This window comes from Ptychodera flava, chromosome 11 (assembly GCF_041260155.1).
Source record: "Ptychodera flava strain L36383 chromosome 11, AS_Pfla_20210202, whole genome shotgun sequence".
In the NCBI taxonomy this organism is placed as follows: domain Eukaryota; kingdom Metazoa; phylum Hemichordata; class Enteropneusta; family Ptychoderidae; genus Ptychodera; species Ptychodera flava.
In genome coordinates this window covers 27,812,360-27,825,485 of record NC_091938.1, presented here as the reverse complement: position 1 = coordinate 27,825,485, position 13,126 = coordinate 27,812,360, and the positions used below count along the sequence as shown (strand labels likewise).

The following is a 13,126-nucleotide window of genomic DNA, read 5'->3' as shown; positions in this document are numbered from 1 at the left end:
CAATAATCACTTTCGACATGTGGCTGATCTCAATAACTCGTTATCTATGCATGTGAGTTCATAATCAGTGTGTTCCCTGCATCAAACTTTAATCACAATCAGACCGGCCTATGTACTCGTGAAGTTCGATAAAATACAGTGTATTCAGTTTTATATATAATATTTATATATGTAAATGACCATAGCTGATCATTAGCATATCCCTGAACCTTTGATATGTTACCGCTATCAAAAGTCACATCGACAGCTATTGTGCAACTCTTCAGATCTTACCCATGAGTCTGTTATTGGGCCTTTGGACCTGTTGACACGTCAAATAAATAAATGGGGGGGGGGGGTACCGTGCAAATTTTGGTACAAGAGAAACAAATTACCTATCTACTGTGAATTGCTTTGAAGCATTGGCATTAGACGAACTAGACATATTGTCTAAATCGAGGTGTTGCCAACACTGTCAGGTGCAATTAACAGCTAAGCGGTAACATGAGTCGATCATAAAAAAATCAACTCTGCAAAAGTTGAAACATTGTTTAGCAGGAGGTCAGACGTAGTCAAAACAACACCACCCAATTCCACACACATCACATCTGCCTTGAACGCAGTCACTTTATAACACTTCGACAAATTACAAGTACATTACAGCATCGCAAGTTTTAACCGGCACGCAATCCATACACTGCAAACGCTAATAAATAAAATTATTGGTATTTCACTTCAACACAACAAACTTTAATGCTAAAGGGCTTTATGAAAAAGATACAACTCGTTAGTAACGATGTCTTAATTTCTTAGGCCTGAACAAAAAAATTTAAACACCAAAACGTCTTCATAAAGTTTAGCCTTGTGCAATTTTGTGGAAAACGATGCACAGGTTGAGAGCAAAAGATGCATTTATCGCGTTCGAAAAGTATCCCACTGTTGACAGTTCAACATTTCGTACGTGAAACAAGAGCTGTTTAATAGGAAAATGTTTATCAAACCAACAATGTTCAAGAAAAGCGACAGCCTGCCTTCAAGTTTACGCTTCTTCATCATCTGTCAAGGGTGGGGGAGGAGGAGGATATTGCTGATCTGGGGGTGGTTCCAGTGGCAATGGTGGAGCTGACCCGGCAGATTGGTGCGTACTTGCAGCTGATGACATCTTTGTGGCGTACATCGAGGGAGTATGAGCAGAAGTGGTTGGTGAACTCCAAGCAAACTGGTACGGGTAGTATGGGTACACGTATGGTTGTGGGTAATACTGAAAAACTGGAGTTGTAGGGGTTGACATACTGCCATGCACGTAGTTTTGATCACCATTTCCGGGTATTTTCATTTCTGTAGCACCCTCATTTACGTTGTTATTCTGTGGAGAAACCGGAGACGGTGTAGAAGGCAAGGTTGAAGTACGCACTGAAGGCAGCTGCAATCGGTACTTCGTGGGGTTTTTGTCAATCAGTATCTCAACTGGACTTTTCTTCTTTTCACCTCGTTGAAAATCAATACCTTCTGTGAGACGGCGAGTTTCGTTGTCAATGATGCTTTTGAAAGTTTTCATGGCTATATTCAAGTCGGTTGGAAGTCTGCCCTTGTAGTGTTTATTCAGGATGCCTATGTCAGTCTGCAATTGCAGATTGTAGAGACGCCGTCCTGAGCGGTCGACCATATACTTTGCAGGGTTGGAACGCACTAAATATGGCTCTATCCTCTTGTGAAAACTATTATTTACTCTTTCGTAGGCTTTCATTTTCACGTCAAGCTCCATCTCGATTCGCTTCATCTCCTTTTGTATTTTCTCCATTTCCTGATACACCGAATTAATTTCACTCTGTTCAGCCTTATGGTTATCAATTTCTCCGTACTGTACCGCCGATTCACATGCTACACCTGGACAGTTGTTTTTATTGTGTCCTGTACCACGTAGCTGGCAGTTCAGACAGCGTTTCTTGCGTTTATCAACATGAATAGCAGGCTCGTATTTTCGTTTTAAGCTATCATAGATCTCTCTGTACTCTCCATATTCAATTTGCTTCGTATTCAGTTCAGTCTTTTTCATGTCGATGTCTATTTCCATTGGCGACCGATACGTAAAACATTCATCCGATTCAGACAATGTCGGGTCTTGATGTTGACGATTCACCTGTAACGGTGGAGCAGAGGACGAATGTTGCTTCTGCGGAAATAAACCACGGCGCGTTGTTTGGCATTCATCTTTTCCCAGATTTTGCGTTTTCTTGTTGAATGGAGACGCACCGTCCACAACGCGGAAATGAATGGTGGCAATATCAGATGACTGAGATTTGCGAGCAACTTTTAAGATCCTTGAAAAGGAAGAATCGGTTGCGTCGATCCAGAGACCGTTGCTTTGATAACCGAATACTCTCCATGCGGCCAACATACGATATTCTGTTTCTCAAAAGTTCAGCGAATCCTTCGCATCCCATTTTTACAAGGTCCATGGCATTTACATCAAGGGGTGTACATCTCTCCTCGCCATAATAAGAATAATGGACGATGATTTCAATTTCGTCTTGCTCTACTCCCAATGCTTTAGAAAATGCCATGATTACTGGCATCGACAGGATCCGGTGTATAGTGTGGCTGTATTTTGAGAATGTCCCGCGCTAGACTATTTGCATAAATAGACCATACCATTATTTATTTTGGGAGGGATGCTAAGAGAACAGCTATTCAGAATACGAATACCAGATATAAAAAAAAAATTCATTCTGTTTCAATAATTTCTTTCAACACGGAAAGTTGTACTTTAACTATCAATTTTTAAATAGCTGATCTTCCTCTTCACCGATGGTGTGTATGCGGCCGGACGACAGAGGCCCATTACCTCATTTTAAAGTGTGATCACCTTCAAACCTGTCAACTTCTGCAATTCAAACAAGTGTCTCTGGCAGCGCCGCAGCGCTACACGTGTTCTAAGCATAGACTGCGAAGCGGACTTCCAAGTAATGATGGAGCTGGTCTCGAATCGAGGGAGAAGGTACATTTCAGGAATCCCACTCAGTATAGACTATAGAAATATGGTTTTAAAATCGTTGCAGGAAGCCGGAGCAAACGCCATAACTGGAGAAGTCCCCAGAGGTAAAGTTACAGAAGTTGCGCAACAAACAAAAGTCACAAGAATGACCGTGATGAAAATATGGAAACAGTTTGTGAAGGAGGGCAACATCAACCCTACACCGAGACGTCATTCTGGTGGGATAGCACAGAAGCTGACCGATCAAGATGTATTATACATTGAAATGTTGAAAAGGGAGAGACCCTCCATCACTCTGGCTGAAATACAGGAGCGACTATTCCTGAATGCGAATGTTAGGATTTCTACCTCACGTCTGTGTCGCTATGTGAAGTACAAGATCGGCGATAAAGAATGGACACGTAAAAAAATGTGTAAACTAGCCGTTGAGAGATTTACTGAGCACAACATGGCTTATACACAGGCATACTTGGACTTTTTGACACAGTGTGACCCATTTAATGTCAAGTTTATGGATGAAACGGGCATACAGATGCCAGCAGTAGGGAATCGATCATACGGCCATTCGCCGAAAGGGAAACTTGCATAGAACTGCAACGTTACGCTAAGTCCCCGAACAAGACACTTAATATGCTTGTTGGTATCAACGGAATCTGCTACGCTAACGTTATTCAAGGGCCATCAAATACCGATACTTTCTTGCAGTTCTTTGGAGAAGCATCAAACGCAGCAGCACCAGACGGTGAGCCTGCAATTCGTCCGGGTGACATCATCGTAGTGGATAATTGTCCCATTCACCACCATGATGGAGGCCGTGCACTCGCCGTGTTTCTGGATAACATGGGAGTAGAGTACGTTTTCGCTCCGGTGTATTCTCCAGACATAAACCCCGTTGAATATCTGTTTAACGACTTGAAAATCCGGCTGAAAATGTATCAATACAGAGACACGCTGCGACGGAACACCGAATTTGCTGTTTACCATGCACTATCCACTATCGGTGCTGCAGAATGTTATGGATATTATAAGCATGTTGGAATCTTCCGCTTGTGACTGAGATTTCTTATGGACTTACGAATTTGTTTATAGGATGCTTTCAGTGTTGGCCACGTAAATTCAACTGTGCAAATCTAATATTTCTCAAAAACATGCTATTACGTAAAGTGTTCCAATGCCAGGGAAATTCTTGCAGCTTACAACTACACGGGCTGGTGGTAGAGTTACATGGAGTTCCACTGTAAAGCGACGCTATATATACCAACACTCCGAGTTGTATTTCTTTACAGTTTTCTCGCATTAAAGTTTGTGTGTTGAAAAAACACCTGCTTATTTATTGAGGATGCATGTGTGTATGTTTTTAAGTTCCAAAAATTGAAAATGCGAAAGGCGTTCTGAACCTGACAGCATACGTACACGTCCTGGGCAAGCTGTGTGGTGTTGTTTTGACTACGTCTGACCTCCTGCTAAACAATGTTTCAACTTTTGCAGAGCTGATCTTTTATGATCGACTCATGTTACCGCTTAGCTGTTAATTGCACCTGACAGTGTTGGCAACACCTCGATTTAGACAATATGTCTAGTTCGTCTAATGCCAATGCTTCAAAGCAATTCACAGCTAAGATTTACCAATGTTTGAAATAAAAAAGGTGTGTTAACTCTAGTTTGGGTGAGACTGGTGTTCATTGAGTAGGATGCCATCTACACTTTCGTTGACGTCACTCCAATTCGATCACAAACAGAAAACAACGTTTCCCGCCAAGAATTGCATGTTATTACAGTAATGTTACCTGTAAGTGTGAGAACCAGTGACCTGTATAGTATTTCACTTTGCTTGTTAGCATGACTCTTAAAGGGACAAGATTACCTCTCTTTAAAGGTAATATGCACCTCGAAAGTGTAAGACTGAAACTTTTGCTCAAACTTTCCTCAATGAAACTTTAGACCATTATTTTACCAAAGCAAGAATAAAAATCAGGGGTCACCATGCAAAATTAGGTACTAGAGAGACAAATTACCTAAAATTTCCCCATATTTGAAAGTTAAAATGGCCGCCATCCCTGTGTTAACTCTATAGGGAAAAATAAATTTTGGATTTTCGAAAAACTAAGACAGTGAAAACTTTTCTTACACCAAGAGCTTTAAAATAAGCCCTCACACGTGGCAGATCAGAAAAGAATTGTGGAAGTTTGAGAGTCCTACAATCTGTCCCCGGTGTTGTAGATATAATGGTGTGGACCTCTATTCCGAAAAAATACGATGAAAAGGTGAAACATAAATTTTATAATTAGAGCAGCCTCATTTATCTCTTGTAATCATTAAACTACTGTCTTGGGTAAGGTACCCTTCAATGCGAATTGAAATATTTGAGCAAATTTTCTTGATTTAAATCTCACTGAAAAGATGAAATGAAGTACATAACTTACGACAGGAAGGTTTTCTGTATTTTGTTGGTGTCATAGACTTGAAGTGTCAAGTAGGTAATCGAGGCTGCAGAGAATCCAAGTATAAAGCAGAAATACTCTCGAATTTTCATCCCAGTTCACCTTCAGATGATAGCTGTAAAAAAGTAAAACGAGTTGTTTACTTTGAAAATGCCTTAGCGTTAATAAAGTTGGCTTTTCGATTCACCTCAAACGCTCGGCATTTAATAAGGTGTATATGTACAGGTATTGTCCTTAACTCGCTCACAACTGTCATATATCCAAAGCTTTCGTTCGATGTGAACAAAGATGCCTTTTGCTTCCGATTATCATTGAAAAGCCCTTCAGATATTTTAAGAGGCCCCTGCAAAGATTATCCGTTGTGGAGTTCATGAAATTACAATAACCGTGCATCTACTATAGGCGGAATGCTCGGCAGATGAGTCACAACAGTGATCACTATTCGTCACGACTTGTCAACAAGTTGTATGGATCACTGCTCTAAACTTTGAATCACTTTACTGTAACACCTACGCCCGGGGACGTTGTGAATACAAGGGTCAGGCTATGATGAATGTTCCGAATATTCAGGAGCCATTTTGAATCCTTCGTTTTGATTGTCGGTTTGTCCTTTTAAGTGACACTGTGCTGAATAGGGTAAACATTCATGAAATGTCTAGAAGTTGAGATCACGCTCTTACAGAATTAAAACAAGTATTTTCATGGTCTTTGTAACATATTCAGGCAGTAAATTTCAATATACAGCACCCAAATGTCATGTATATGAGCATTGTGTGTTTTTGAGTCAAATTTACTGTACATGTAGTTGTGTAAACATTATTCCCATAAACAAAAAGAAGGGTAGGTCGGAATAGTTGTGAGGAAATGATAGTGGCACGCCGACTTGCATTACCCTCATAGTTGCTATGAAGCAAATCAAAAGTGAAAATGCATAGAAGGAATTTACGAAAAGTTTTAGTTGTAAATTTCAAAATTAGGGCGGGGCACACATGTCAGTTACTTGTTTGCTGCAATACCCACTCTGTACCTACGCGGCCGCTAGGCTATAGTGCAGAAAAGTTCAGGCAGTACACAGACGAACACCTTTCTTTATTGTAGAATCAATATTGACCCTAAAAGTAGCTATTATAAATGCATCGTCCCAATTTTGATATGAATTCTTGTGTGTTGACGATTAACGAATTCTATAATAGCACAAGAAATATCTGGATAAATCATATCAGAAAAGTTTACAATTCGTATTTCTGGGTAGTGATTATCAAGAAAATCACTTATGTACAATTTTTCATAATTATAATATTGTATGCAAGATACAGACCGATATTTGTCAAGCAATCAATGACTTCATTCTGAGAGTGTAAGATATCTGTGAGATTGCATTTGTTAGAATTGACCATAGTTTTAACACCCCAGGTTGTTTGTGAGTTGTTCAAGATCTCACCTGTAGCCTGGTTGTAGTTTTTTCGTTTACCTCTGCCAAAGACAATCTATTTGTCAAACAGCGTCTCGTTTCCGAGGCTAGGACCGTGGTCGCAATATTTTCTACACGCCATGTACTCTGTGTTGTAATTAACCTTTCAAGGGAAGTTTTCCAGTGATGTAAATAGTATACGTCCTGTGTAAATAGAATTGCAATTAACAAGGCCGCGGCGGCTTGGCCATGCTTTGAGAACTGTTAAGGAAAGACACGTGTCCTTGAAATTATCATAGCCGGTTCAATGGTCAGATTAAACAGAACACCGGTGTTTTAAAGTCGTAACAATGGAGTATACAACTATATAAAACTGCGACATTGATCTTTAATGTTTGATCAACCAGTACAATGACAAATCAAATAATCGATTATATTCGTCAGGCAATGATCAATAATTAGACTGGTATAGTCCGTGACACAAATGGCACGGACTGAAATTCTAGGAATTTTCACTGTCTTGTGGCGTGACTGTACGTTTCCGACATCGCCGAGAACTTCATGGGGCCCAAAGACAGACAGATATCGATAGCTAGTGGGTCAAGCTTTCTGGACCGCAGTTGGTTTTGTAAAATTAACAGCTTTTTTACAATTTCTTCGCACACAGTCTCAATATACAGCAGTTGAAAATGGAAGACAGAATGAACGGAAAGGCGAAGCCGCAGTCCTGTCCTCACGACTAGTATACAATTCAAATCGTCGAAACTTCGTTCAATATTCTGGCGAGTCAACTCATCAAGTTTTAATTGCGAAGTACGGAATCTACCGCGATTTTTAGAAGAGGTGCTTCTGGACGGATGTGTCCAACAGTCGTCGCGTCGTGACTGTGCGACGAGACGGTCAGTGTTTATCTCAGTCGAACAAAGGCGACTTGAGGCCATGTCATCAAACGCCCAAGTTAGGACTTTTATGAGCTTCAAAAGTTCGACCAGCCAAAAGCAGGGCATAAATAGGATACAACATACATATTAAGGACTTGCAAATCTGCAAACCGACCTTAAAAACCCACCTGTATAATAACACAGCCCGGTAAGGCACCTCAGAGCGTAAGACGAATTCGAACCCGATGTGAAAAGAGACAAGATCTGCACTTAGGTCAAATATGGAAGTCCGGTAACGACAACTTTGACCCAGAGGCTTTCCGCCGTTCCCTTTACAAGTTTTACTTTTTTCAGTCGGAAATAAAAAAGCATCGGAATTTGGCTGAGGTTATTAATATGTATTTATTCACTGGTTTAGCCAGGACTGGTTGTATTTTGACGATAAGATTCCAACAACGATCAAAAGAGTTCGGTCTGGCCTGTTACTCGCGCTTTCTTTAGTGATTTTACTCTTTTTTTTTCGAGGGGTTTGGATTGCTGATTGATCGGTAGAGAGCTTTGTCCCGACTCTGGTCTTTACTGTCAGCGTGCCTCTGTTCAAATGCTCGTTCTTTTCAGAATTCTCATTGTGTTTAATATAGATGACACAAAGAACATCCGACCCCGACTTTTCGTTCGGGTTCACGATGTCTGAATAGAGTTCAGTGCAGGTCTGGCACCATTGACGCGTATTACGCTTTAGGTCTTACGCGTGGTATCTGCTATGAAAGCCCTGAAGTTTCTCCATGTCAATGATATCGTGTGTCGTTTATATTTGTGAGAAACACGTAAAAAGCGAACTTACATTTTTTAAAAACCCAAAAGAGGAAAAAAACCACTCTCAGTTTGTAAGTGGAAGGTGATCTCCCTCATTCTAAATAAAAATCAGATTAAATAGACAAAATCTGTGAGAATCCTTATTTTTAGAGGCCATGCAGCCAAAGAACATAAAGTCTAAACCTCGTATTCTGGTATACCGTTTGGTTTGGTTAGGCGCATGTGCTTGTTTATGTGTTTGTGTTCGTTCCAGATTTAGATTACGTTCTTGAATGCAAACTGCAACTACATAAATCTACACACCTACTCCATATTAGCAGCAAATATAGAGAGAGAGAATTGGTATCAATGCTTGCGGCCTCATTCCAACCGATGCTGATATTGTTGGAAATAACTGCATCAGCAATGGTGCTTTCAACTAGACAGACCTTATCAACACAAACAATTTTAATAGCTTTCAAAAATCGTCCCAGAAATTCAGAGGAAAGAACCAACGGTTGTCCAAAAGTTTATTAGTTCGCTATACTCCGAAACAAATATTCAACTGTAAATTAAAACAAATATCAAGCCGGCTGTCAAACAGACTGATAAAATCGCTTTCCAGTTCTGAAGCGTTGTTAACTATTACAGCATTCAGCGTAGGATCAGACAGCAATGATCCACTTAAATGGGTTATTTTTAGATGGCTCATGTTTTAGTTGCATCGTTGACACATACCTGTGTCGTGATAAACTAATTACTGCCAATATAGGTTACGAGCCAATTATTAAAACAACCACATACGCTGGGAATACACAACTGTCGTCTGTTGGCAAACTCTACACTGCTCTAGAATTTACTGCATCTACAGCAACGCGCTTGGGTAGACAACAGATGTTTAAATACACAAGGCCGGACAGGTGTACATACATACTATAAAGGAGAAATCGACTAGTTGTAAATCAGCGTGTAGTCTCGATGCTGGCTGAACGCAAGAGACTTTCAGGACACGCTGAGTGTCACACTGTCACCGCCAGGCCCAGTGAGCCTAACACCGACAACTGAACATGTACAGCAGCGTTTAGATGGCTATACAGATGCTAAACAAACTATTGCAGTATTGAAATTGCGTTTTTGCTTCCTATTAATTATTATCAAGGGTGTATTTCTCATTACGCTTTTGTAAAACTAATGATTCGTTCAGAGAGCAGTCAATCCTGAATTAGTAAATAAACCACATTTTATTTGCCATTACAACATTGGTACGGTCACAAACTGACAGTTGTATCCGTTGAGAGTTTTACGCGCTGCCGCTCTGCATAATTACCTTTAATATTATGTAAATATAATTTATGAAAGGTGTATTTTTCGACCCTACTCCATGGAGTAAAGTTTAAAGTACTTCAAGTTCTCCAAATGAAATATCGCATTCATGACATACATTTGATCATTAACTCACAATTAATACCGCTGAAGAATGAGTGCGCCGCCGTACCACTTTGCCTTTAATATGCGAGTCCGGTCTAATAAGCGTCATTCCTTGGAGTCTAGTGTATGGTCTGCGTTCGACCAAGCATTTCGACCCTCCGAAATGTAGTATTGGGTTTTCAGCTGAACGATGGTGGGCAAAGCATAGTATTTCTGGGTGCGTTGCTGTTCTACGTTACCTTTAATATACAAACACAATTTTGCGATTTTTTAAAGTCAAAATGGCCGCCATCCCTGAGTTAACTTTATGGGGGTAAAATATAATTTCTGATTTTCGAAAAAGGGCTCTCCACAAGTGGTATAGATAAGAAAAGAACTATAGAAATTTGAGATTACAAATATCTGTTCCCTTGGCCCTAAAGTACTTCCTCTTTCGCATGAAGTTTCGGACATACTGTTTGCGACATTGAGCATTCGGTTATCTCTGTATCGCTTCTGCTTCATTCTTGTATGGTTTTATGGCTTCTTTTTCTTTCCTAAAGCTTTGTGTTTCCTTTATGTTACAGTAACTTCTGCATTCATATAATAGATCTCCAAAGATACATTTGGGTTCATAACACAGCTGTGGTCACAAATTTACATTCGTACTTGTTAAAGGGTGCATGATTGCGGTAGCACGTTGCCGTTAATAAAAACACCAGTTCTGAATTGTTTTAGGGGGGCTCTATTATACGGTAAACCTTCGACCAAGCATCGCAAACATTGTAGAATTTATTATTTGCCGGTTCATCGTATCCTCATATGAATTTATACGGCTTATACCTGGATGTAGAAAGGGCACATAAATTTTAGAAAAATCAATCAATTGCATCCTTCAACAAGAACAGAGATCTTCTTTGAAGCTTGATCTGTTGATATTGATAAGAGGAATATTGCTTGACATTTTGGGAATTCAACTTGTTTGTCGAACACATTTCGGATTAAAAACCTTACTTGAATCCTTGAGAAGTTCGATGCAACATAACGAAATATTTCACAAGAGAAGGCCCATCTGGTGGTCGTATTGACTGTGTCTCGAATATAAATAAATAAATCAATGTGTTTTTGAACGAGTTGAAACAAATAGCGACCACTGACATGCCATAAATAAAAATTATCATTGTAACAAAGTCATAGTGGTGGGTCGACTGACTGAGGTTATATTTGATATCGTTGGTATGAAGGGTGTCATTACACGAATTGACTGGCACTCAAATTTATGCTATGATACTTCAAGAAGGTTTGAATAAAATCAGTCCAGGCAAGCTTGAGCACTAACTCAAGCAATTGACAGATTGGTCTGAAATGTCCAATTTACGGACATTTCTGCTTCTTATAACACATCGTTTAGCATACACGTCGCACAACACTGTCGGTGTACCGAGTTTGAACGAAATCAATTCTGAACAACCGAAGTGATGGGCCGAAACGTGAAAAAAGGTCTATAAAAATGGCCACCAAGCGTCAATGCGCGAGACAAATCGACTTGCATATGTATTCACAAGCAATCGTCGTCCCAAAAGGTTACTTGTTCAATGCACGTCCCAATAACTCTGAACACAGGGACAGAAGTGCGAACATACGGATTCCGATTGATCAAAAGGTAGTCCGGGCTACTCAATAAAAATAGACAAATATTAGAAGGAAATCAAATCTTGGGAAAAAACTTTTATATACACAGCCCTGGTGGAACTTTAAGGTGATTATTTCAAGGACGCCAACTGGTATTCGGAATACGGCAATGATAATGGCATTTCTCGTGACACGGTCGACCCGGATGTTGCAGGAAAACAATTCTTTTCCACTCCATATACTCAAGCCGCTTTTCTAACGACTGGCCCTACAGGATGCTTAGATCCGTTTGCAGCCTGACGCCCCGTCCACCTTTAGACCGTCAATGACAAAAGATGACGTTAAACTCGACTGATAACGGTATTTTCTTATCGCCGCTATGCATGGCATAGCTCTGTGAATAATTGATTGACAGATTTAACGACTCTGGACTGAGAGTACAACCTTAGGCAGTGTGTTAAAGCTAATGGGACATACATTCAAATGCACTTGACCATGAAGTGCACAGTAGTATTCACACAAAATAGAAGTGATCATTGTATTTTTGAAATATATTTTCGATAGGACTACAGCAATGGTGTTGACCTGGTTATCGTCTTGCGTGGTCTCAACATAAAGAGTGAGTCTTTGTTTGTTTCTTTAAAATTCTTTGTTTGTTTGTTTGTTTGTTTGTTTGTTTGGCTGGGTGGGTGAGTGGATGGTTCATACCAAAGTATTTCCGGATGCCTTAAAGTTTTAACTGAGTGAATTACAAATACAATATGCTGAGAATACTAATGCATTATGACACTGTCTCGCGAACAAACACCTGGCCGCCATTTTATTTGATTTTTTTCACGCTCTTGTCAATCACTCAGCTGGTCCGGGAGTTGACTTTGTTCAAACTTGGCATCAGAACAATGTTCTATCACGCACATATAGGCACATCTGACCCAGCTACAAATATTTTATCTCGCGAATTCTCGACTATAACAAGAAAGTGGTTTAACTAAAGAAATTACGGAAATATATTTACCAGTACATCCAATTTCGGGACAGTAGTGAACACCTTCCACGCTCTGTGCACAGGTGTGACTGGTTCCGCCGTTCAAAACTCGCTATCCAAATTGTTTCGCCAAGGAGCTACCTACTGGGTATTCTTATCGCTATATACTGCATACGATCACCCAAAATAATTTTTGATGTAAGTAATGAGGATAATCCAACGAAGTCAGAAGCATTTCAGTGAAATTCGTGCGGTTGCTGAAACACAGGCGATAATATTCCGAGACATATGGCGTACGAGGAACGGGTCGATCCGCAGAGCACAATAACGTATGAGGGTTGTCTAGTCAAAATTTGACTCGAGCAAACAAAGAATAAACAAACAAACACTAAAACTGTAGATAGAAAAATAGACTGTAACTGGGCGTAACAGAGTAAAGTCAGGTGACCAGAGTGTATTTTGAGTGATTTATGATGCAGTAAATTTTAAAGGTGTTCTTTTTTATTTTTAAAGGGGCTCTTTCTTTCTTATTTAGAACAGCGCTGATCGCAAATGACGTCACTTTTTCTCATTAATATGCATAAATAAATATTTCTCCGC

At 40.0% G+C, this 13,126-nt stretch overlaps 1 protein-coding gene across 6 annotated transcripts in view; it reads right to left on the bottom strand.

Moving 5' to 3' along the window:
- The window catches only part of LOC139143996 (CMP-N-acetylneuraminate-beta-galactosamide-alpha-2,3-sialyltransferase 1-like), a 52,646-nt gene extending 39,745 nt beyond the window's left edge, over positions 1-12,901 (bottom strand). Inside the window, exons 1-3 of one of the 6 annotated variants that reach the window (XM_070714628.1) lie at positions 7,896-8,007; positions 6,887-7,030; positions 5,398-5,530 (exon numbers count right to left, since the gene is read on the bottom strand). In XM_070714628.1, coding sequence (XP_070570729.1) covers positions 5,398-5,507 — 110 coding nt within the window. In that variant the 5' untranslated portion in view covers positions 5,508-5,530; positions 6,887-7,030; positions 7,896-8,007. Of the gene's footprint in view, positions 1-5,397; positions 5,531-6,856; positions 7,103-7,895; positions 8,008-12,556 lie in introns of those variants that run through there. The other 5 variants (XM_070714626.1, XM_070714627.1, XM_070714629.1 and 2 more) reach the window with 5 other exon arrangements.
- Between the last annotated feature and the right edge of the window lie 225 nt (positions 12,902-13,126).